At 47.0% G+C, this 23,136-nt stretch overlaps 1 protein-coding gene across 1 annotated transcript in view; it reads right to left on the bottom strand.

Annotated features, from left to right (window-relative positions):
- The window catches only part of FAH (fumarylacetoacetate hydrolase), a 51,945-nt gene extending 30,522 nt beyond the window's left edge, over positions 1–21,423 (bottom strand). The window contains exons 1-5 of the mRNA XM_044274951.1: positions 21,295–21,423; positions 16,688–16,798; positions 13,638–13,759; positions 11,225–11,274; positions 2,220–2,310 (exon numbers count right to left, since the gene is read on the bottom strand). Of these exons, the coding sequence (XP_044130886.1) occupies positions 2,220–2,310; positions 11,225–11,274; positions 13,638–13,759; positions 16,688–16,798; positions 21,295–21,375 (455 nt within the window). The 5' untranslated portion in view covers positions 21,376–21,423. The remainder of the gene's footprint in view (positions 1–2,219; positions 2,311–11,224; positions 11,275–13,637; positions 13,760–16,687; positions 16,799–21,294) is intronic.
- Between the last annotated feature and the right edge of the window lie 1,713 nt (positions 21,424–23,136).

The following is a 23,136-nucleotide window of genomic DNA, read 5'->3' as shown; positions in this document are numbered from 1 at the left end:
GGCTGCCGCATCAGTTCTGCGTTGCATGAGAATCGCAGCATGTTCTATATTCTGCATTTAGTACGCAGCCCTGGCCCCATAGAAGTGAATGGGGCTTCAGTGAAAAACGTATTGCATCTGGATGTAATCCGGATGCAGTCCGTGTGCAATGCGTTTTTCACTGATGGTTGCTAGGAGATGTTGTTTGTAAACCTTCAGTTTTTTTTCACACACATGAAAGCGGATTGCATCGGCGTGGAAAAAACTGAACGCAATCGCAGACAAAACTGACTGAACTTGCTTGCAAAATGGTGCGAGTTTCACTGAATGCACCCTGAACACATCCTCAGCCAATCCATATAGTTCTTGTGAAAAGCGTCTTAGTTTTGCGTTCCTCGAATTGTGGATCTGCAAAACACAGGTACCAGCCGCACACGTCCAGCCCCATGATAGAAATGCCTATCCTTGTCCGCAATCTTTTTTGCCAGGCCACGAAACAGAACTACGGAAGTGTCCGCACCAGCAAAATTGCAGAACGGATGCAGACCCAGAAATACGGTCTTGTGAATATACCCTTACAAGGAACTAACGTTTAGATCAATAAATGACAACGACAAACAATGAACCAGATAGAAATACACTGAACAAAAATATAAACGCAACACTCGGTTTTGCTCCCATCTTGCATGAGCTGAACTCAAAGATCTGAAACATTTTCTACATACACAAAAGACCCATGACTCAAATATTGTTCACAAATCTGTCTACATGTGTGTTAGTGAGCAATTCTCCTTTGCTGAGATAATCCATCCCACCTCACAGGTGTGGCATATCAAGGTGCCGATTAGACAGCATGAATATTGCACAGGTGTGTCTTAGACTGCCCACAATAAAATCCCACTCTGAAATGTGCATTTTGATCACACAGCACAATGCCACAGATGTCGCAACATTTGAGGGAGCGTGCAATTGGCATGCTGACTGCAGGAATGTCTACCAGAGCTGTTGCCCGTGCAATGAATGTTCATTTCTCTACCATAAGCCGTCTCCAAAGGTGTTTCAGAGAATTTGGCCGTACATCCAACCGGCCTCACAACCGCAGCCCACGTGTAAACACACCAGCCCAGGACCTCCACATCCAGCATGTTCACCTACATGATCATCTGAGACCAGCTACCCGGACAGCTGCAGCCACAATCAGTTTGCATAACCAAAGAATTTCTGCACAAACTGTCAGAAACCGTCTCAGGGAAGCTCATCTTCATGCTCGTCGTCCTCATCGGGGTCTGGACCTGACTGCAGTTCATCGTCGTAACCGACTTGAGTGGGCAAATGCTCACATTTGATGGCGTCTGGCACATGGATGAGTCCCAGTTTTCACTGTTCAGGGCAGATGGCAGACAGTGTGTGTTGCGTTGTGTGGGTGAGCGGTTTGCTAACATCAACGTTGTGGATCGAGTGGCCCACGGTGGCGGTGGGGTTATGGTATGGGCAGGTGTATTTTATGGACAACGAACACAGGTGCATTTTATTGATGGCATTTTGAATGCACAGAGATACCGTGACGAGATCCTGAGGCCCATTGTTGTGCCATTCATCCACGACCATCACCTCATGTTGCAGCATGATATTGCACGGCCCCATACTGCAAGGATCTGTACACAATTCCTGGAAGCTGAAAACATCCCAGTTCTTGCATGGTCAGCATACTCACCGGACATGTCACCCATTGAGCATGTTTGGGATGCTCTCGATCGGCATATACGACAGCGTGTTCCAGTTCCTGTCAATATTCTGCAACTTCGCACAGCTATTGAAGAGGAGCGGACCAACATTCCACAGGCCACAATCAACAACCTGATCAACTCTATGTGACGGAGATGTGTTGCACTGCGTGAGGCTGGTTTTCTGACCCTCCCCTCAGTAAGGCAAAACGCTACACATTTCAGAATGGCCTTTTATTGTGGGCAGTCTAAGGCACACCTGTGCAATATTCATGCTGTCTAATCAGCACCTTGATATGCCACACCTGTGAGGTGGGATGGATTATCTCGGCAAAGGAGAAGTGCTCACTAACACAAATTTGGACAGATTTGTGAACAATATTTGAGAGTAATGGGTCTTTTGGGTATGTAGAAAATAAAATGCTTCAGATCTTTGAGTTCAGCTCATGCAAAATGGGAGCAAAAACAAAAGTGTTGTGTTTATATTTTTGTTCGGTGCAGTTAACTTTAGCTCACCAGTTCGGCATCAGCGGGTTCTCCTTCCCTCTAAACATAATCCCCACATTTGTAGCGTGATCCCTAGAGGAATAGAAGTCGGTGTAATCCCCTGCAAGGCAAACATCAAACCCGTGTTAACACTGCACAGTGCACTGAAACAGCTGAGGAGACGAATCGGCCATTTCTGTCCCTTAGAGATAGGGCTCTGAAGAAATAAAGCGCAGAGAAGACATTTCCCTGAAAGCTGCGAGGCGATTCATCTACCCTAGCGGATGCTGCCCGATAAACATGGCCATTAGGCAAGACTGCAAACAACAACAAGCATTTCCCATTTTAGATTGCCGATTCTATATTATACCCAGAGCTCTGAGATACAGGAATAAAATGACGGCCATGAGCCAACTGGTAATGGCGGTAATAATGAGGTTGTTGAGCCATCTCACTATGCAAATGGTACCGTTTATAGGCCAGGTTCACACAACACGGAGCAGTTTAAAGATGCTGCCCATATATTATACAGAACTCCGCTTACATCTCGATGCCTCTGGGAAAATAAAAATATGCGCACTCAGGAGAAACAATTGAAAGTCAATGGGGGACAGATCTGTTTTCTATTGTGTCAGAGTTAGGCCTCTTGCACACGAACGTATTTTCTTTCCGTGTCCGTTCCGTATTTTTTGCGGACTGTATGCGGAACCATTAATTTCAATGGGTCCGCAAAAAAACGCAAGTTACTCCGTGTGCATTCAGTTTCCGTATGTCCGCATTTCCGTTCTGCAAAAAAATAGAACATGTCCTACTATTGTCCGCATTACGGAAAAGGATAGTACTTTTCTATTAGGGGCCAGCTGTTCCGTTATGCAAAATACGGAATTCACACAGACGTCATCCGTATTTTTGGCGGATCCATTTTTTGCGGACCGCAAAATACATACGGTCGTGTGCAAGAGGCCGTAAACGGATCCATCCCCATTGACTTGCATTGTGGGCCATGACGGAAAGAAAACCGCAGCTTTTGAACAGGTCTGTCTTCGAGGCCCCTCATCCTGGGACTAATTTCAGATATATATCAGCTATTATTGGCCTCTGTATATCCAGCTGATTTTAAACACCTCTACATGGAAAAATGGGAAGATTAGCTACAGAGAGAGCCCCCTCCAGAGTTCTGGCGAACCACATGGGCTAGGGCACATGCAAGCTCTTCCTGCACCTCTTGGGGCTCATGCACATGAACGTGCCGTTTTTTTGCGGTCTGCAAATTGCGGATCCGCAAAAAACTGATGCAGCCCGTGTGCCTTCCGCACAACGAAACAGGAGGTCTATTATAGAGATGCCTATTCTTGTCCGCAAACCAGACAAGAAAAGGACATGTCTAATAATTTTTGCGGGGGTCACGGAACGGAGCAACGGATGCGGACAACACACAGAGTACTGTCCACATCTTTTGCGGACCCATTGAAATGAATGGTTCCGTATACGGAATTAAAATGTGGACCGGAAAGCTGGATCCGTTTTGCCGGAACACTTAATGCCGGATCTGGCACTTATACACTTCAATGTAAATGCATTCCGGATCCGGCTTGCCGGCAAGTGATCAGTATTTTTGGCAGGAGAGAAAACTGCGGCATGCTGAGGTATTTTCTCCGTCCAAGAAACGTAAGAGGGACTGAACTGATGCATCTTGAACGGATTGCTCTCCATTCAGAATGCATTAGGATAAAACTGATCAGTTCTTTTCCGGTATAGAGCCCCTAGGATGGAACTCAATACCAGAAAACAAAAACGCTAGTGTGAAGGTACCCTTACCCTATAGATGTGGAAAACTTTTCTATTTTATCTCCATTTTTGTCTTTTCATGTTTTATATTGTAATTATATTATACTTCAGATACTTAGGTGTTCTGTGTGTTGGGCCGATCGGCTATCTGAATGTTTTATTTTATTACACTATTATACAAAAACAAAAACTTAATAAAATTTAAGTTGAAGAAAAAACAAAAAAAACATGGGCATTACGGAAGCATCAGACATTAATGTTATACAGGGTGGCCCACGAAAAAGTAGTGTATGACAAGGTGAACGAGCAAGTGGACAACTGGACACAAGTCACAAAAGATGCTGAAAGTGGTCCCCGTTCTCATCTATGCATCTTTGGGCAGGTCGGATTATGTTGGCCGATACTGCTCACAGTTCGCTTCTCCGTAAACAGTTCAGAAACCTGTGCCAATGAGCTCCGTGAGGTGCGGCACGTTGCCCCATCTTGTTGAAAAAAGCAGGACATTTTTTCTTCTGCGGCATCACTGTTGAAGAGCTGTCAGCAGTATCAGCCAACATAATCCGACGTGCCCAAAGATGCATAGACGTGAACGGAGACCATTTTCAATTTTGTTTGTGAATTGTGGGTAATAAAAAAAAAAAACAATCCACTTGCTCGTTCATCTTGTCATACTATCACTGGAAGCCGGCTACCTTTTCGTGGGCCACCCTGTATCATGTTAAAATATGGAGTGTCCATCCAGATGCTGCCGTGAAGAAATGGGAAAATATGCATCCTGGATTTATTTGCCGGGGCATATGGAAATCACAGCAGTCTCCATCCCCAGTGTTTTGTGGTATGTGTTTCCCATTTATTCTTTAGCCTTTACACATCCATTAATGCACCTCGCACAGAAATGGCTGTAGAGAAACATTTCTTATTTACAAAGGTGGCAATAAATAGGTCAAGTGTGCAATTTTACTGTAGTCTTAGGGCTCATGCACACAAACGTGTGTACCCCATGCCCGTACTGAGACCCGCAAAACAGCATGGGCCCTGTGCACTCCATATCACGGATGCTGATCCATTGACTTGAATGGGTCCGCAATCGGCAAGGTACGGAGCGGTGTGGAGGCACGGATTAGATGCCCATAGACGCACTACGAAGCGCTTCAGTGGGATTTTGGCCCGTGCCTCCGCACCACAAATAAATAGCACATCTCCTATTTTTTGTGGTGCAGACTGTCATTCAACAGAAAGGGTTCCGCAAACAGCGTTCACATGGACAGTACACGTGCATTGCGGAACGCAATTTGCAGTTCACAGAACAGGCACGGGGCACACAAGCTCCTGTGCATGAGCCCTGAGGAGAGATAATGTATAAGCTATGAACTGGATCACAGATACCCAAGCTAAACTGAGGCTGCACTACTGAGAGATTGTAATGACAGCATGCCCTGTTCTGAATCCTGACAGATCACATATAACTTTTCTGCAGATATGTGCGAACATTGATGTGGATGGTGAATCTCATAAGTAGGGATGAGCGAACCCGAACTGTATAGTTCGGGTTCGTACTGAATTTTGGGGTGTCCGTGACACGGACCCGAACATTTTCGTAAAAGTCCGGGTTCGGTGTTCGTCGCTTTCTTGGCGCTTTTTGAAAGGCTGCAAAGCAGCCAATCAACAAGCGTCATACTACTTGCCCCAAGAGGCCGTCACAGCCATGCATACTATTGGCATGGCTGTGATTGGCCAGAGCACCATGTGACCCAGCCTCTATTTAAGCTGGAGTCACGTAGCGCCGCACGTCACTCTGCTCTGATCAGCATAGGGAGAGGTTGCAGCCGCGACGTTAGGGCGAGATTAGGCAGTGATTAACTCCTCCAAAGGACTTCATTCAGAGATCGATCTGCAGCTGTGGATGATTGAACTGCTGCTATTGAATTGCTCACTGTTTTTAGGCTGCCCAGAGCGTTTTTCTGTCACTTTTTTCTGGGGTGATCGGCGGCCATTTTGTGTCTTGTGGTGCGCCAGCACAAGCTGCCACTAAGTGCATTTAACCCTCAGTAGTGTGGTTGTTTTTTGGCCATATACTACATCAGGGGCAAGATGTCACCAAGTGCATTTAACCCTCAATGGTGTGGTTGTTTTTTGGCTAAATCCTACATCAGGGTCAAGCTGTCACACCAAGTGCATTTAACCATCAATAGTCTGGTTATTTTTTGGCCATATACTACATCAGGGGCAAGCTGTCACCAAGTGCATTTAACCCTCAATAGTGTGGTTGGTCAAGCTGTCACACCAAGTGCATTTAACCATCAATAGTGTGGTTATTTTTTGGCCATATCCCAGTCTAATTCTGTCAGTAAACGTATACCTGTCACCCAGCGCCTAAATAATAGGCCTCAAATTTATAGTCAGCTAAATCTGTGGTTACTGCTGTGCCTGTATTAGTGTAATACGGTACCTAAATAGATAGCTAGATAGTGTTAGGTGTCTGTAAAAAAAGGCCTGAATTTGAATTCAATACATTGGGTCAAATAATATTTTTGTTCTTGTGGTGAACAATAACAATGAGGAAAACATCTAGTAGCGGACGCGGACATGGTCGTGGTGGTGTTAGTGGACCCACTGGTGCTGGGAGAGGACGTGGCCGTTCTGCCACAGCCACACGTCCTAGTGTACCAACTACCTCAGGTCCCAGTAGCCGCCATAATTTACAGCGATATTTGGTGGGGCCCAATGCCGTTCTAAGGATGGTAAGGCCTGAGCAGGTACAGGCATTAGTCAATTGGGTGGCCGACAGTGGATCCAGCACGTTCACATTATCTCCCACCCAGTCTTCTGCAGAAAGCACACAGATGGCGCCTGAAAACCAAGCACATCAGTCTGTCACATCACCCCCATGCATACCAGGGAAACATTCTGAGCCTCAAGTTATGCAGCAGTCTCTTATGCTGTTTGAAGACTCCGCTGGCAGGGTTTCCCAAGGGCATCCACCCAGCCCTTCCCCAGCGGTGGAAGACATAGAATGCACTGACGCACAACCACTTATGTTTCCTGATGATGAGGACATGGGAATACCACCTCAGCAAGTCTCTGATGATGACGAAACACAGGTGCCAACTGCTGCGTCTTTCTGCAGTGTGCAGACTGAACAGGAGGTCAGGGATCAAGACTGGGTGGAAGACGATGCAGGGGACGATGAGGTCCTAGACCCCACATGGAATGAAGGTCGTGCCACTGACTGTCACAGTTCGGAGGAAGAGGCAGTGGTGAGACCGAGCCAACAGCGTAGCAAAAGAGGGAGCAGTGGGCAAAAGCAGAACACCCGCCGCCAAGAGACTCCGCCTGCTACTGACCGCCGCCATCTGGGACCGAGCACCCTAAAGGCAGCTTCAAGGAGTTCCCTGGCATGGCACTTCTTCAAACAATGTGCTGACGACAAGACCCGAGTGGTTTGCACGCTTTGCCATCAGAGCCTGAAGCGAGGCATTAACGTTCTGAACCTTAGCACAACCTGCATGACCAGGCACCTGCATGCAAAGCATGAACTGCAGTGGAGTAAACACCTTAAAAACAAGGAAGTCACTCAGGCTCCCCCTGCTACCTCTTCTGCTGCTGCCGCCGCCTCGGCCTCTTCTGCTGCTGTCGCCGCCTCGGCCTCTTCTGCTGCTGCCGCCGCCTCGGCCTCTTCTGCTGCTGCCGCCGCCTCGGCCTCTTCTGCTGCTGCCGCCGCCTCGGCCTCTTCTGCTGCTGCCGCCGCCTCGGCCTCTTCTGCTGCTGCCGCCGCCTCGGCCTCTTCTGCTGCTGCCGCCTCTGGAGGAACGTTGGCACCTGCCGCCCAGCAAACAGGGGATGTACCACCAACACCACCACCTCAGTCACCAAGCATCTCAACCATGTCACACGCCAGCGTTCAGCTCTCCATCTCACAAACATTTGAGAGAAAGCGTAAATTCCCACCTAGCCACCCTCGATCCCTGGCCCTGAATGCCAGCATTTCTAAACTACTGGCCTATGAAATGCTGTCATTTAGGCTGGTGGACACAGACAGCTTCAAACAGCTCATGTCGCTTGCTGTCCCACAGTATGTTGTTCCTAGCCGGCACTACTTCTCCAAGAGAGCCATGCCTTCCCTGCACAACCAAGTATCCGATAAAATCAAGTGTGCACTGCGCAACGCCATCTGTGGCAAGGTCCACCTAACCACAGATACGTGGACCAGTAAGCACGGCCAGGAACGCTATATCTCCCTAACGGCACACTGGGTAAATGTAATGGCAGCTGGGCCCCAGGCCACTACGCACGTCCTTCCGCGGCCAAGGATCGCAGGGCAACATTCTTTGCCTCCTGTTGCCACCTCCTCCTACTCAGCTTCCTCCTCCTCCTCTTCTTCCACCTGCTCATCCAGTCAGCCACACACCTTCACCACCAACTTCAGCACAGCCCGGGGTAAACGTCAGCAGGCCATTCTGAAACTCATATGTTTGGGGGACAGGCCCCACACCGCACAGGAGTTGTGGCGGGGTATAGAACAACAGACTGACGAGTGGTTGCTGCCGGTGAGCCTCAAGCCCGGCCTGGTTGTGTGCGATAATGGGCGAAATCTTGTTGCAGCTCTGGGACTAGCCGGTTTGACGCACATCCCTTGCTTGGCGCATGTGCTGAATTTGGTGGTGCAGAAGTTCATTCACAACTACCCCGACATGTCAGAGCTGCTGCATAAAGTGCGGGCCGTCTATTCGCGCTTCCGGCGTTCACATCCTGCTGCTGCTCGCCTGTCTGCGCTACAGCGTAAATTCGGCTTTCCCGCTCACCGCCTCACATGCGACGTGCCCACCAGGTGGAACTCCACCTTGCACATGCTGGACAGACGGTGCGAGCAGCAGCAGGCCATAGTGGAGTTTCAGCTGCAGCACGCACGGGTCAGTCGCACTACGGAATAGCACCACTTCACCACCAATGACTGGGCCTCCATGCGAGACCTGTGTGCCCTGTTGCGCTGTTTCGAGTACTCCACCAACATGGCCTGTGGCGATGACGCCATTATCAGCGTTACAATACCACTTCTATGTCTCCTTGAGAAAACACTTAGGGCGATGATGGAAGAGGAGGTGGCCCAGGAGGAGGAAGAGGGGTCATTTTTAGCACTTTCAGGCCAGTCTCTTTGAAGTGACTCAGAGGGAGTTTTTTTTGCAAGAGGCCAGGTACAAATGTGGCCAGCCAGGGCCCACTACTGGAGGATGAGGATGAGGAGGAGGAGGAGGTGGAGGAGGATGAGGATGAAGCATGGTCACAGCGGGGTGGCACCCAACGCAGCTCGGGCCCATCACTGGTGCGTGGCTGGGGGAATAGGCAGGACGATGACGATACGCCTCCCACAGAGGACAGCTTGTCCTTACCTCTGGGCAGCCTGGAACACATGAGCGACTACATGCTGCAGTGCCTGCGCAACGACAGCAGAGTTGCCCACATTTTAACGTGTGCGGACTACTGGGTTGACACCCTGCTGGATCCACGCTACAAAGACAATGTGCCCACCTTACTTCCTTCACTGGAGCGTGATGGGAAGATGCGCGAGTACAAGCGCACGTTGGTAGACGCGCTACTGAGAGCATTCCCAAATGTCACAGGGGAACAAGTGGAAGCCCAAGGGCAAGGCAGAGGAGGAGCAAGAGGTCGCCAAGGCAGCTGTGTCACGGCCAGCTCCTCTGAGGGCAGGGTTAGCATGGCAGAGATGTGGAAAAGTTTTGTCAACACGCCACAGCTAACTGCACCACCACCTGATACGCAACGTGTTAGCAGGAGGCAACATTTCACTAACATGGTGGAACAGTACGTGTGCACACCCCTCCACGTACTGACTGATGGTTCGGCCCCATTCAACTTCTGGGTCTCTAAATTGTCCACGTGGCCAGAGCTAGCCTTTTATGCCTTGGAGGTGCTGGCCTGCCTGGCGGCCAGCGTTTTGTCTGAACGTGTATTCAGCACGGCAGGGGGCGTCATTACAGACAAACGCAGCCGCCTGTCTACAGCCAATGTGGACAAGCTGACGTTCATAAAAATGAACCAGGCATGGATCCCACAGGACCTGTCCATCCCTTGTGCAGATTAGACATTAACTACCTCCCCTTAACCATATATTATTGTACTCCAGGGCACTTCCTCATTCAATCCTCTTTTTATTTTCATTTTACCATTATATTGCGGGGCAACCCAAAGTTGAATGAACATCTCCTCTGTCTGGGTGCCGGGGCCTAAATATATGCCAATGGACTGTTCCAATGTTGGGTGACGTGAAGCCTGATTCTCTGCTATGACATGCAGACTGATTCTCTGCTGACATGAAGCCAGATTCTCTGTTACGGGACCTCTCTCCTCTGGCTGGGTGCCTGGGCCTAAATATATGACAATGGACTGTTCCAATGTTGGGTGATGTGAAGCCTGATTCTCTTCTATGACATGCAGACTGATTCTCTGCTGACATGAAGCCAGATTCTCTGCTACGGGACCTCTCTCCTCTGGCTGGGTACCTGGGCCTAAATATATGCCAATGGACTGTTGCAGTGGTGGCTGACATGAAGCCTGATTCTCTGCTATGACATGAGACTGATTCTCTGCTGACATGAAGCCAGATTCTCTGTTACGGGACCTCTCTCCTCTGCCTGGGCTTAAATATATGACAATGGACTGTTACAGTGGTGGGTGACGTGAAGCCAGATTCTCTGCTATGGGACCTCTCTCCAATTGATATTGGTTAATTTTTATTTATTTTATTTTTATTCTTATTAATTTCCCTATCCACATTTGTTTGCAGGGGATTTACCTACATGTTGCTGCCTTTTGCAGCCTTCTAGCTCTTTCCTGGACTGTTTTACAGCCTTTTTAGTGCCGAAAAGTTTGGGTCCCCATTGACTTCAATGGGGTTCGGGTTCGGGACGAAATTCGGGTCGGGTTCGGATCCCAAACCCGAACATTTAGGGAAGTTCGGCCGAACTTCTCGAACCCGAATATCCAGGTGTCCGCTCAACTCTACTCATAAGGTCTCCAGCACTGCATCTGAAATACGTCAGAAGGGACATGCTGCCTATCAGACTCTCTCAGTAGTGCAGGCTCAAGGTTTGAGCTTCAAGCTATTATACTGTATTTCAGAACTAAAAAAAAAAATAAAAAATTTAAATTTTTTTAACATGCAGTTTTAAAATAACATTTGCATGGTGCTTCTGTGTATATATTTCAGCGTCCGTGTTTGCAGTACATACCAATATCTGCTGGCATATGAAGCTTCGCCGTTGACTGTAGAACAAATGCTCTAAAATAAAATAAATAAATAAAAAATAAACGTTTTATGAATCTTATTTGAATAATAATTACCTAAACACAATGGAAAGTTGATGTACAGTAAAGAATTGCTGCTGTATATTTCCACAGTGGCAAAAGCACACCAAATTGTGCGAATTTTGCTGCAGATTTGCTTGCAAATAGCCTAGTGATAAAACAAAGCCCCAGACATTATATTTACCACCCCTGGTGCATCACCCTGCCTCCTGGGATGATGTTTTGTACCATGTGACCCTACAGCTTGTGATTGGCTGCAAGTATTTCATGTGTATGGTCGCTTCACGGTCAGGACCACGCCTCCCGACGGTTCACGGTCAGCACCACGCCTCCCGACGGCTTCACGGTCAAGACCACGCCTCCCGACAGCTTCACGGTCAAGACCACGCCTCCTGATTTTCTGTCCACAAAATCAACCTAAACATCTGCAGTAATTTAATTACGAGTGGGAAAATCCACAGTGCTTTTGCCAGAATTCCACAGCTGCAAAATTTGCAGCAGATGAAATTCACCGTGGAAATGCTGTGGACTTCACCTTCTGCATTGCGTAGAACATACCTTGATATTGTCACCGCCAGTTCTGTGAGAAGGTCTGGCAGACGTCCTTCTCTACCTCTTGCATGACGTTCTTTGTTTTGGTTTCACTTTGTCATCTCCTTTCCTTCTCCCAGGTGTCACCTATTTAGACTAATCGTCTCCCTTTATATTCCCTCCCATACTGCCTCACTTTGCGGTTTATACTACTTCCTGGATGAAGTGTTCACTGCTGGAGGCTGCTGCTGCTGTTTGCTCAGATAAGTCTTTTCATGTATTGTGTTTCCTTGCTGGCTTGATTCTAGGTGACCCCGACTCCGTCCGTATTAAGTGCAGGGAGCCGGTGGTCGTGTCCCCTCACTATTATAGGGTTTTCAGGTGTCACACAGTCTTAGGTACGTGGGCATGCAATCGTCTACCATAAAGACCCTTGCATGGGCATAGCAGTCAGGGAGAGCTCTTATGGTTTTATAGGGCTCACCTATATGCTTCTTAGTTTGGGATCAAGCCAGTCGGACATTTATTCATAAGTTCCAGCTATCTGCAACATCATCCGTGACAGATATGCTACAGATTTACAATGTGCACTGCATGTCGAGTTATGTGCGCAAATTTTCCCCAGCATGTGGGAGAACTGGTATTTGAAAGCTACCATGTTTTTGACATAAATGAAGAAACCCACTCATCTGCTCTTGGCGCTCTGTTCCAGCACTGAGGGGGTCACGTCCCTGCTGCTTTCAATCTCCTGTGGACCGGAAGCTTAATGCCCTGTTTGTGGTCAAGTACTCCGCTGCAGCCTTTCACTGGCCTCAGTGGTGGCACTTTCCAAAGAGGCACATGACCTCAGAGGCTCAATAGAGTGCTGCTCAGGGACAAATCACCGCTGAGGCAGTGAATGGCTGCAGCGGCGCATGTGACCACAGACAGGACATCACACTTCTGGTCTGGATGCAGCAGGGACAGGACCCTCATCATTGGAATGGAGTAGCCGTGAACAGGGGTTTTATTTTATTTTAAGCGCATGCCTTAATTGATTTAAGTTTTGGGGGGTTGGACAAGCCCCAATGTGAATTTAGGTAAAGCTGGCCATACACATTAGACATATGCCAGTATCACTGATTTCGGCAGGATTGTTTGACCATCTGTGTATGGGAGTCTCCCAAATTTCTCTCCCTACCCCGTTGGATTTCAACACCACCCAATCTTTTTGTTTTCAGAGAGATAAGATGCCTAAAGAGGTGTCTGGCAGTGGTGGTCTCTCTCTTCAGATAACATGTACACTAGGCTGGTGGGTTGAGTCGACAGGTGTTTTATGCATGGGACCAGCTTTACAAGCCTTGGAGTTATGTGGGAACAATGCGGCCCCAGAAAAAACTAAAAAAATAAAGCTCTACTCAGGGGTGCACCACCAATGAGGCCAGGTGAGGCGATTGCCTCAGGCAGCACCAGGTAGCGGCAAGAGGGGGGCAGCGGAAGGGCCATGGGCAATGAGCTCTTTCATTGTGGCAAAGGGGTTAGGTTAAGAAATTGGCATTGGGGTGGGGGGGGCGCAGTTTCAGTTTTCGCCTCATGCAGCAGAAAGGCTAGGTGCACCCCTGGCTCCACTACATCTGAACAGCAATTTACAATGGCGGATAGAAAGCATGGCTGCTTGTAAAAGCCCATCATATCAACAGTAGTGTGGCTGTCACATATACAATTGAGGTGAATGACCCCAAGCATTGGGTAAACAGCTCTCCACTGTGATTGATAGGAGAGTCCAAAAAGGCATGTACAACCCCACAGAATCCACAGGGCACTCACCGGGCACGCAGCTCCCTGCTGTCTCTGAGGGTGGGCTCCATTGCTGATAGCAGCTGTTGAAGGGTTTGCCGAGCCTCTCTCCACGCATTGCGCCCAAGGGCCATAAAACCGTTGAGGGTTGGCTATGATGAGACAGAATGGATTCAGAACAGCACAAACAATACTCACATACCATTAGAAGTCATCCTCAATACAGGTATGTTATTAAAGAGGACCTCTCCCGATGTGTCTGGAGTGGCAGTGGACACCATCAGCTGCTGCATTTCAAGTCCTCCTCACCTCAGAGGTGCTGGTGAGAAGAAATGGGGACCCCATAAGTAGTAATTGGTAGGTGTCCCCATATATATTATAGGAAAACTACTTTAAATTGTACAATACAGAACCATATTACTATATTCAGCTCAAAAACTACTAGAACAGTGCTGTTAGGCCCCTTTCACATGAGCGCGTTTTCCGAGCGGGTGCAATGCGTGACGTGAATACATGGCACCCACCCTGGATCCTGACCCATTAATTTCAATGGGGCTGTGTACATGAGCATTTTTTTCACGCATCAGTTCTGCTTTGTGTGAAAAAAGGAAGCATGTTCTATATTCTGCGTTTTTCACGCAGCCCTGGCCCTATAGAAGTGAATGGGGCTTCAGTGAAAAACGCATTGCATCCGCAAGTGCGATGCGTTTTTCACTGATGGTTGCTAGGAGATGTTGTTTTCATCACGCATTGCACCCACACAGAAAAAACGGAACAACTGAACACAATTGCAGACAAAACTGACTGAGCTTGCAAAATGGTACGAGTTTCACTGAATGCACCCTGAACGCACCCGGACCTAATCCGTCACGCTCGTGTGAAAGAGGCCTTAGAGGGGAATACCATGATTAAAAAAAAAAAAGAACTGTCAAATAAAAGCCCATGCACACGACATTCTGTCCTATTCTTGTGCACAAAAAGTACAAGAATACGACATGTTCTATTTTTTCACGAGGATGCAGAACGAACATACAGCATTGTGTTCTTTTGCAGCCCCTTTGAAGTGAACAGGTCCGCATCCGACCTGCAAAACATGCAGATCGGATGTGGACAAAAAACATGGTCATGTCCATGAGCCCTAAGGCTGTATAAAACGGTCCATGCCACAGGGGCATCTGTTGACTGTGAGCAGGTAATTAGTGAAGAGAACACAGAGCTCACACAAGCGCTGCATTCTCTTCAAATAGCTGATTGGTGGGGGTGTCGGGAGTCCGCCAACCACCCATCTGATATTGATGACTTTTCTGGTGGAGAGGTCATCAATAGAGGAAATCGGCAAACCCCTTTAACATTCATTAATTTCTTTTGTTTCAGTTAGCCTTACAAGGTATTATGTCTGGTGTTATATCTGCAAGACTATTAGTTTGCTTCATTAAGAGACAATATAGCTCACACAGGGGCGTAGCTATAGGGGGTGCAGAGGTAGCAGTCGCTACTGGGCCCAGGAGCTTGAGGAGCCCAAAGACTCTTGTGCTGCATTAGAAAACACCATTATTATAGAAAGTGCATGTAGGTCAAGTTACACCTCTGGCTGTAGGGAAGGGGTTAGGTCAAGAATTTGGCATGGGGGAGGGGTGCAGTTTCAATTTTTGCCTCAGTCAGCACGAAGGCTATGTACTTCCCTGCCTCTGGCCACAAAGCACTGAGGGAAGGGGGCCCAAGCTGAACTCTTGCAACAGGGCCCATGAACCTTTAGCTACGCCCTTGAGCTCACATGTAGACTGAGATTAAAGGGAACCTGTCACGTTGAACATGATGTCTGAGCTGCAAGTTATAGAGCAGGAGGAGCTGAGCAGGTGGCTACATAGTTTTATGGGAAAATATTCAGTAAAACTTGTAATTTTGTCATTCAAATTCCTGCTCATTCTGGGCTTTGAAGTCCAGGAGGTGGTCCTATCAGTGATTGACAGCCTTCCCTCTATGACAGTGTATAGAGACAGCTGTCAATCACTGATAGGTCCACCTCCTGGACTTCAAAGCCCAGAATGAGAAAGAATTTCAATGAATAAATAACTTTAACTGAATATTTTTCCCCAAAACTATATAGCAACCTGCTCAGCTTTTTCTCCTCTATAATATGATTCCTGTACTGTAGCTTACATTGCATTTACAAAGCGCCGCCCCCCCAGGGCCCTATTGCATTGCCATAAACTGGCAGGCACACTTGGTAACTCTGCTTTCTCTCTTTCTCTGCTGGGCTGACCGGCATGAATAATGACTCTGCTTTTTTTCTCTCTGTTGTGCTAAACTCTGCTTGGGTCTGGTTACTGGACTTTCGGTCGGTTCTGGTATTCCTTGATTGGGGTGCCTTTGACTGTTTTCCCACTTCTAACACTCAGTAAATTAGCATGGAGTCCTGGTGCTCTACAAGCTACTTCCCTTTTGTGGCTCCTGCTCCAGCCGAAGAACACTTTCCTCTGGCTGCTGTATCTTCTGGCAACTGAAGAACACTTTCCTCTGGCTGCTATATCTTTCATGTCTTCTCAGCTCCAATATGGAGTCTAAACTGGAATCAACTAGAACTGTCACCTTTCCTTCTGGTAGGAAGCAGGACTGGCCCACTTCTGCCCAAAGGGGGGAGAATGGAATGGTGAGTTCTATTCTATCTTAAGTATCTATCTCTCTACTATATATGCTGCCACCTGCTGGTGAACCAGGAATATTACATGAACATATTGATATTACAGTTGCATAACAGTAATATTGATGCGCACTTGTGAAGGACCTGGAAATAAATACACAGATGACATAGGTGTTAGCAATAAAAGACAGTAGCGGGGTGAAAGAATAGTAACACCACTCCGGGGTGTGACACATTCTCATGGTGACAGGTTTCCTTTAAGACGGATTCACATATTTGTATCAGATATGTCAGGGCCCAACCATAGGTCAGTTAACCCATTATTTCGCCATGACATTTCCAAGTAATACAGATGGATAACACGGCCTGCACACAGACATGTGAAGCCTGTCTAACATTCAAGCTGACAGACGGATAACATAACTTCTAAATACAATACCTCGTGAAATACGGCTTGTTTTCCCGACAAGTAAGGGCCATTAAATAGGTGGCTGATGACACTCAGATCCAGAATTTGCTCCCCAATAGCCACACCTATCCTATGTTTTGGCTGCCAAAAAAAGAAGAGGGATGAGTGTGTTTTAATATGTCTTTGATTATTATTATAAAGAACACACAAAAATAAAAATCCCAAGTAAATAAATGTAAGGTCATGCACATGAGAAGGGAAAACATAAGTCACCCGTACATACTAAACGGTAAAAGACTGGGTAACACTGACATGGAAGTGGACAGTAAATTTTAGGCTTCTTTCACATTAGCGTTAGGCTTGTCCGTCAGGGGAACAGCCTGCCGGTTCCGTACTAACGCTTGCACACGTGTGCTGCCGGAAGTCCGGCCCAGCCCCATTCACTATAATGGGGACGGGCTGTAGATGCGGCCGCACCACGGTAAACATGCCGACAGGTGTCCGCACAAAAACCGCAGCGTTCTGCCGGACAAGCCTAACGCTAACTCTAAAAAATGCCGAAGCCCTGCGTGATTCAGCGCAGGGCAAAGGAGAGCATCGGAGTATGAAATGAATGGGACTGAGCTGTGCCTAGGCCGTGTGACCAATGAATGTGATGTTACTGGCCTAGGAAGAGGCTGGAGCAACACAGCCTATTCAAACAGCTGACTGATGGGGATACTGGGTGTGAGACCCCCAATGATAAGTGCTGATAACTTATCCTGAGAATAGGTCATCAATATACGATTCCTGGAAACCCATTTAAGAGGGTGGCAGGCTCCTTTGCCTATGGTTCTTGTGTCCCTGCACGTCATGATGGTATACAATAAAATTAAATTAAAATTTCCCTTTTGCTGACATTATTGGTATTGGAGTGCCCTCTAGTGGTCTCAAATAGAAATAAGGACTACAGTGAAAATTAAACCCATTCTCACTCCAAATAAAGCCTCATTCACACCTCAGTGTTTTGGTCAGTGATTTCCATCAGTGACTGAGCCAAAATCAGGATTGGAGCCGCCACAGACATAAGGTCTAAGGGAAAGATCTGCACCTGTTCTGTGTGTACAAAGATCTGTAACTGGTTCGGGCTCACAATCACTGATAGAAAACACTGACCAAACACTGACAAGTGAATGAGGCATAAAACAGACATGTGTGGACAGGTTGAATTTTGCAGATTTCTTGTATAATTTTTAAATATTTAGTCAACAAATGGGTCCTGTTACAACTGACCGGGTGCACATGTGGATAAGGTGGGCTCAAGATAAGATATTATCAATATTTAGCAAAAAAAGGGAAATCCAGTTTGATTATAAAATTACGCGTGCCTCCACATAAAAAAAAAAAACACCTTGTCAAGGTTTCCTTTCCTAAGTTTCACAATTTCCCTAATTAAAGGAGTCCTCAGTGTAAGGCCTCATGCACACGACCTGTCTGCATCTTTTGCGGCCACATTGAAGTAAATGGGTCCGCATCCAAAGCAAAAACAGCGGCTCGGATGCGGACCAAAACAACGTTCGTGTGCATGAGGCCTAACATTTATTCCATACGGACAGAATACGGGTTAATATCCTAGGCCACTTTCACACGGACCCGCCGCTGGTTTTGGCTTACAAATACTGATCAATAAGGGCTCACGCACACGATCAGCTGTGTATTTTGCAATCCGTGAAATACGGATCTGCAAAAAATACAGATGATGTCTGTGTGAGATCCGTATTGCATCCATTTATTTTTTTGTGGATCTATTGTTACAATGCCTATCATTGTCCGCAAAATGGACAACAATAGGACATGTTCTATCTTTTTTGGGGAACGGCCATGAGGACATAGGGAAACGGAATGCACACAGAGTCATTTAGATTTTCTTCTGGCCCCATTGAAGTGAATAGTTCCGCATACAGGCCGCAAAAAAAACTTAATGGGAACAGAAAAAAAACATATGTTCGTGTACATGAGCCCCAATACTGACCTGTGAAAGGGACCTTATACTTTTCCTCTCTAGGTTTTAGTCCTTCGCTTTACAAAGCCTGACCATGTGAAAGAGGCCTCAGGCTAGGGCTTAATGGTGACTTTGGCACACAAAAAAAAAAAAAAAAAATCGCAAGGCCTCCCTACAAGCAACCATCGTGAATGGGCTGCGTTCCAACACATGACATAACGAATGAGACACGACAGGAGAAAAGACTAGGAACATGTGTTTTTGGTTGTGGATCACAAATCTTATGTGACTTTTAAGTCAATGTGACTCGTGTGCGACACGTCTGCATATTTCTAGTATCTACTGGGTGTTGCAAACCCTGAGGCCTTTCATTGATTTTCTCAGTGTTTTGCCTCAGTGACTATTAGGTCACAGTGCTTCAGTGGTCCGTGTCCTATTTTGCTTCAGTTGTGTTTCCTTGTGTCTTCCTTTTTTTTTTTGTCTGACAGGGGGAAAAAAAAAGGAAGGTTAATGAAAAGTGTAATTTTATTGCACCATGGTCTTATAGAAAAAAACGGACACGGATGACATACCAGTTGTGCATCCGTTTTATTTGACTGACCCATTGACTTGAATGGGTCCGTCTTCCGTTTTCCACTGACAAAAATAGAACAGGTTATATTTTTTTGACGGACTGGAATCACGGATCACGGACGCGGAGAAAAAACAGAGGACTATCATTTTTTTTTTCACAGCTCCATAGAAATGAATGGGACCTCCGCTAAACTGTGAAAACTGACGTAACGGACGCGGATGCACACAACGGTCGTGTGCATGAAGCCTTATCCAAATGAATGGAAATATTTGCCCAGGTTCTGTGTTTTAGTCCTGCTCCAGGTATTGGATGACAATTACTGATGCAAAAACATTGTGTGAATAGGGCCCAAATCATACTTACCAAAAGGTTAAGTTGGTAAATTCGGGGCATCTAAAACCCACCACCTAGGAACCCCCCGACTCCACCAAGGAATTCCCACTAACACTGCCTCACCCATTTCCTGCACAGGACTGCCCAAATTTGCCAGGACTGTCTCTGAAAATCAGGGACTATCCTGTCAAATTCGGGACAGTTAGAACCTATGCTAAATCATACACGACTCAAAGTCAAATCACAGGCTAAACTGGCCACGCGCCTCCGACAGCGAGTCACAGGAAAACATGTATTGGTCGTGTGCAGTAGCCCTAACCCTGGGTTCAGACCTGAGCGTTCTGAAACGAGCGCTCTGTATGCGCGATTGTACGGGCGTTTACAATCGCGCATACAGAGGCAGGCGTGCACACATTGTCGCGCGTTCCCGAATATCTATGTGCGGGAACGCGTGACAAACGCCCCCAAAAAAGCTCAAGAACTTGTTTGAGCGTCGGGTGTTTTACAGCGCGATCGTACGCGCTGTAAAACGCCCAGGTGAGAACCATTCCCATAGGGAAGCATTGGTTTCTCCTTGTTGAGCGTTTTACAGCGCGTAGGAACGCGCTGTAAAACGCTCAGGTGTGAACTTAGGGTAATCATAAGGTACACACCCCATGTGGTAAATGTATATTTATCTGACATATGGATTTGGCTGCAGATTTAGGGCAGGTTCACACAGAGATTTTTGAAGAAGGATTTGAGACGGATTTTCCTTTTAGCTAAAGCCAGAAGTGAATTTGAAAGGAATCAGAAATATGCTTAAACATCTCCTTCCCGCTGGATCCAATTCTGGCTTTGGCTGAAAAATCTGCAAGAAAATCTGCCTCTAAACCGCCTCAAAAAAAAAAAAAAACTCTTTGCACCTACCCTTTAAATCTCCACTGCATGTCATGTTAGGCTACTTTCACACCTGCGTTTAGGTGCGGATCCGTCTGGTATCTGCACAGATGGATCCGCACCTATAATGCAAACACTTAGATCCGTTCAGAACGGATCCGTTTGCATTACCATGCATGATAGTGCAAACTGATCCGTTTTGACTTTACATTGAAAGTCAATGGGGGACGGATCCGTCCCCACTGACTATTGTAAGTCTGGACGGATCCGTTTGCCTCCGCACGGCCAGGCGGAAACCCCAACGCTGCAAGCAGCGTTCGGGTGTCCGCCTGCTGAGCGGAGCGGAGGACAAACGGTGCCAGACTGATGCATTCTGAGCGGATCCGCATCCACTCAGAATGCATTAGGGCTGGACGGATCCGTTCGGGGCCGCTTGTGAGCCCCTTCAAACGGAACTCACAAGCGGAGCCCCGAACGCAAGTGTGAAAGTAGCCTTATATAGATGTGGATTCCATTGTGGAAAGTTTCCACAGCATATGAGTACACTCACACAACCGTGCCGTTTCTCGGTCAGCAAATTGCGGATCCGCAAAACACAGAAACCAGGAACGCACAGGGCTGGCGCTATATAGAAAATGCCTATTCTTGCGGAGAACTACGAATGTGGACAGCACATTGTGTGAGGTCCGTATCTAAGCAGTTATAAACCTCTGCGTATGATGTCACTGGTAATGGCATTCCTACATGGCGACTATTCAGTACCTTTTGTCTCTTGGGTTAATGAAGGCAGAATAGACAATTACATAGAATACAAATCCCTAAGGAACAATCAGTCATTAATAATCATCATTGCACAGCACCAATACCAACCTCATCTTCTGTAGAGAAAATCCCGTACGGCAAATTCTGGATGGGAAAATCAGAGTCTGGGTCTACCGGGATGAAAGCCATGGTGAGCAGAGAGACAGGAGAGTGTGGATGTTCAGATAACTCCAGATGTGTCAGGAGGAGGGAGGCTGGGGCCTGACGTACGGCCTCCTCCTAACTAACCAATCCTGCATGGAGGAGCTTCTACACCCACCGGCATGTCACTAATCAAAACCAGGGTCAGGATGACTCAGCCTGTTCCTCAAACCAAAGTTCAAAGACTATTTTTATAATTTGACGGCAGCTTTCTCTCCTGCGCTGTCTGTACAGATGCAAGACACACAGACATCAAAGATCTGCTCAACCTGGCTGCCTGAACATTCGCCAGGTCTCCTGGACAAGTTCAGGTCTTCTCCTGGATTTTCCCGGTTTTTAATCATGCAGATTTGAAGTCAAAATCAGGTGTGAATTGTAAAGTGAGGGAAAGTATGAGGGAGAGATTCTACTTCTCATTTCTGATTCCACTCCTGGTTCCAGCTGCAAAACCTGAATGTCTATGGGCAGCCCAGACTGGGGGTCTGCAGTCAGGTATTTAGATGCAGTTTTTGTAGGGAAAACCAGGAGTGAAATCAAAAAGAGGAGAAGACTGGTGGGAAGATTGATCAAAACTGGTGCAAAGGAAAACTGGCTTAGTTGTCCATATCAACCAATCAGATTAAGGGCTCATCCACATGACCATTGGTGTTTTTGCAGTCCGCAAATTGCGGATCCACAAAACACAGATGCCGGCTGTGTGCGTTACGCAATTTGCAGAACAGAACATCCTTCCCTCCGTAAAACAGACAAAAATAGGACATGTTCTATTTTTTGTGTGCCCACGGAACGGACTTATGGATTCGGACAGCATACAGTGTGCTGTCTGCATCTTTCGCAGCCCCATTCAAGTGACCGGGCCCACATCCGAACCGCAAAAAATGTGGATCAGATGCAGACAAAAAATCTGATTGGTTGCTATGGGCAACTAAGGCTACTTTCAGATTAGCGTTTTCAATTTCGCTATTGAGATCAGTCATAGGATCTCAATAGCGGAAGAAATCGCTTCAGTTTTGTCCCCATTCTTTGTCAATGGAAACAAAACGGAATGAAACGGAACACGTTTCGTTTGGTTGCGTCCCCATCGCGGACAGAAAAACGCTCCAAGCAGCGTTTTTCTGTCCGAGATGTGGTGCGTAGCAAGATAGGGGACGGATCAGTTTCCTATTGTGTCAGAGAAAATGCATCCGTCCCCATTGACTTACAATAGAAAACAAATCCGTCCCCCATTTACTTTCAATGGTGTTCAAGACGGATCCGTCATGGCTATAGAAGACATAATACCACCGGATCCGTTCATGACTGATGCATGTGGTTGTATTATTGTAACGGAAGCGTTTTTGCTGATCCATGAAGGATCCGCTAAAAACTCTAATGTGAAAGTAGCCTAAGCCACTTCTCCTATATATGTGTACTCTGTTCCTGGCTTTAGCTTCTATAACCTGCATGGAATTCATGGAAGTCTTAAAATCTCAGAGCTGAGTATTCATGTGTTATCAATTAAGGCCTCATGCACATGACCGTTGTGTGCGCCCGTGGCCGTTGTTCCGTTTTCCGTGATTTTCTGCGGACCCATTGACTTTCAATGGGTCCGTTGAAAACTCGGAAAATGCACCGTTTGTCATCCGCCTCCGTGATCCGTGTATCCTGTCCATCAAAAAAATAGGACCTGTCCTATTTTTTTGATGGACAACAGTTCACGGACCCATTCAAGTCAATGGGTCCGTGAAAGAACACGGATGCACACATGAT

Source organism: Bufo gargarizans, unplaced genomic scaffold (genome assembly GCF_014858855.1).
Source record: "Bufo gargarizans isolate SCDJY-AF-19 unplaced genomic scaffold, ASM1485885v1 original_scaffold_2152_pilon, whole genome shotgun sequence".
In the NCBI taxonomy this organism is placed as follows: domain Eukaryota; kingdom Metazoa; phylum Chordata; class Amphibia; order Anura; family Bufonidae; genus Bufo; species Bufo gargarizans.
The sequence above is the reverse complement of the archived record's forward strand: the minus strand, read 5'-3'. Positions and strand labels throughout refer to the sequence as shown.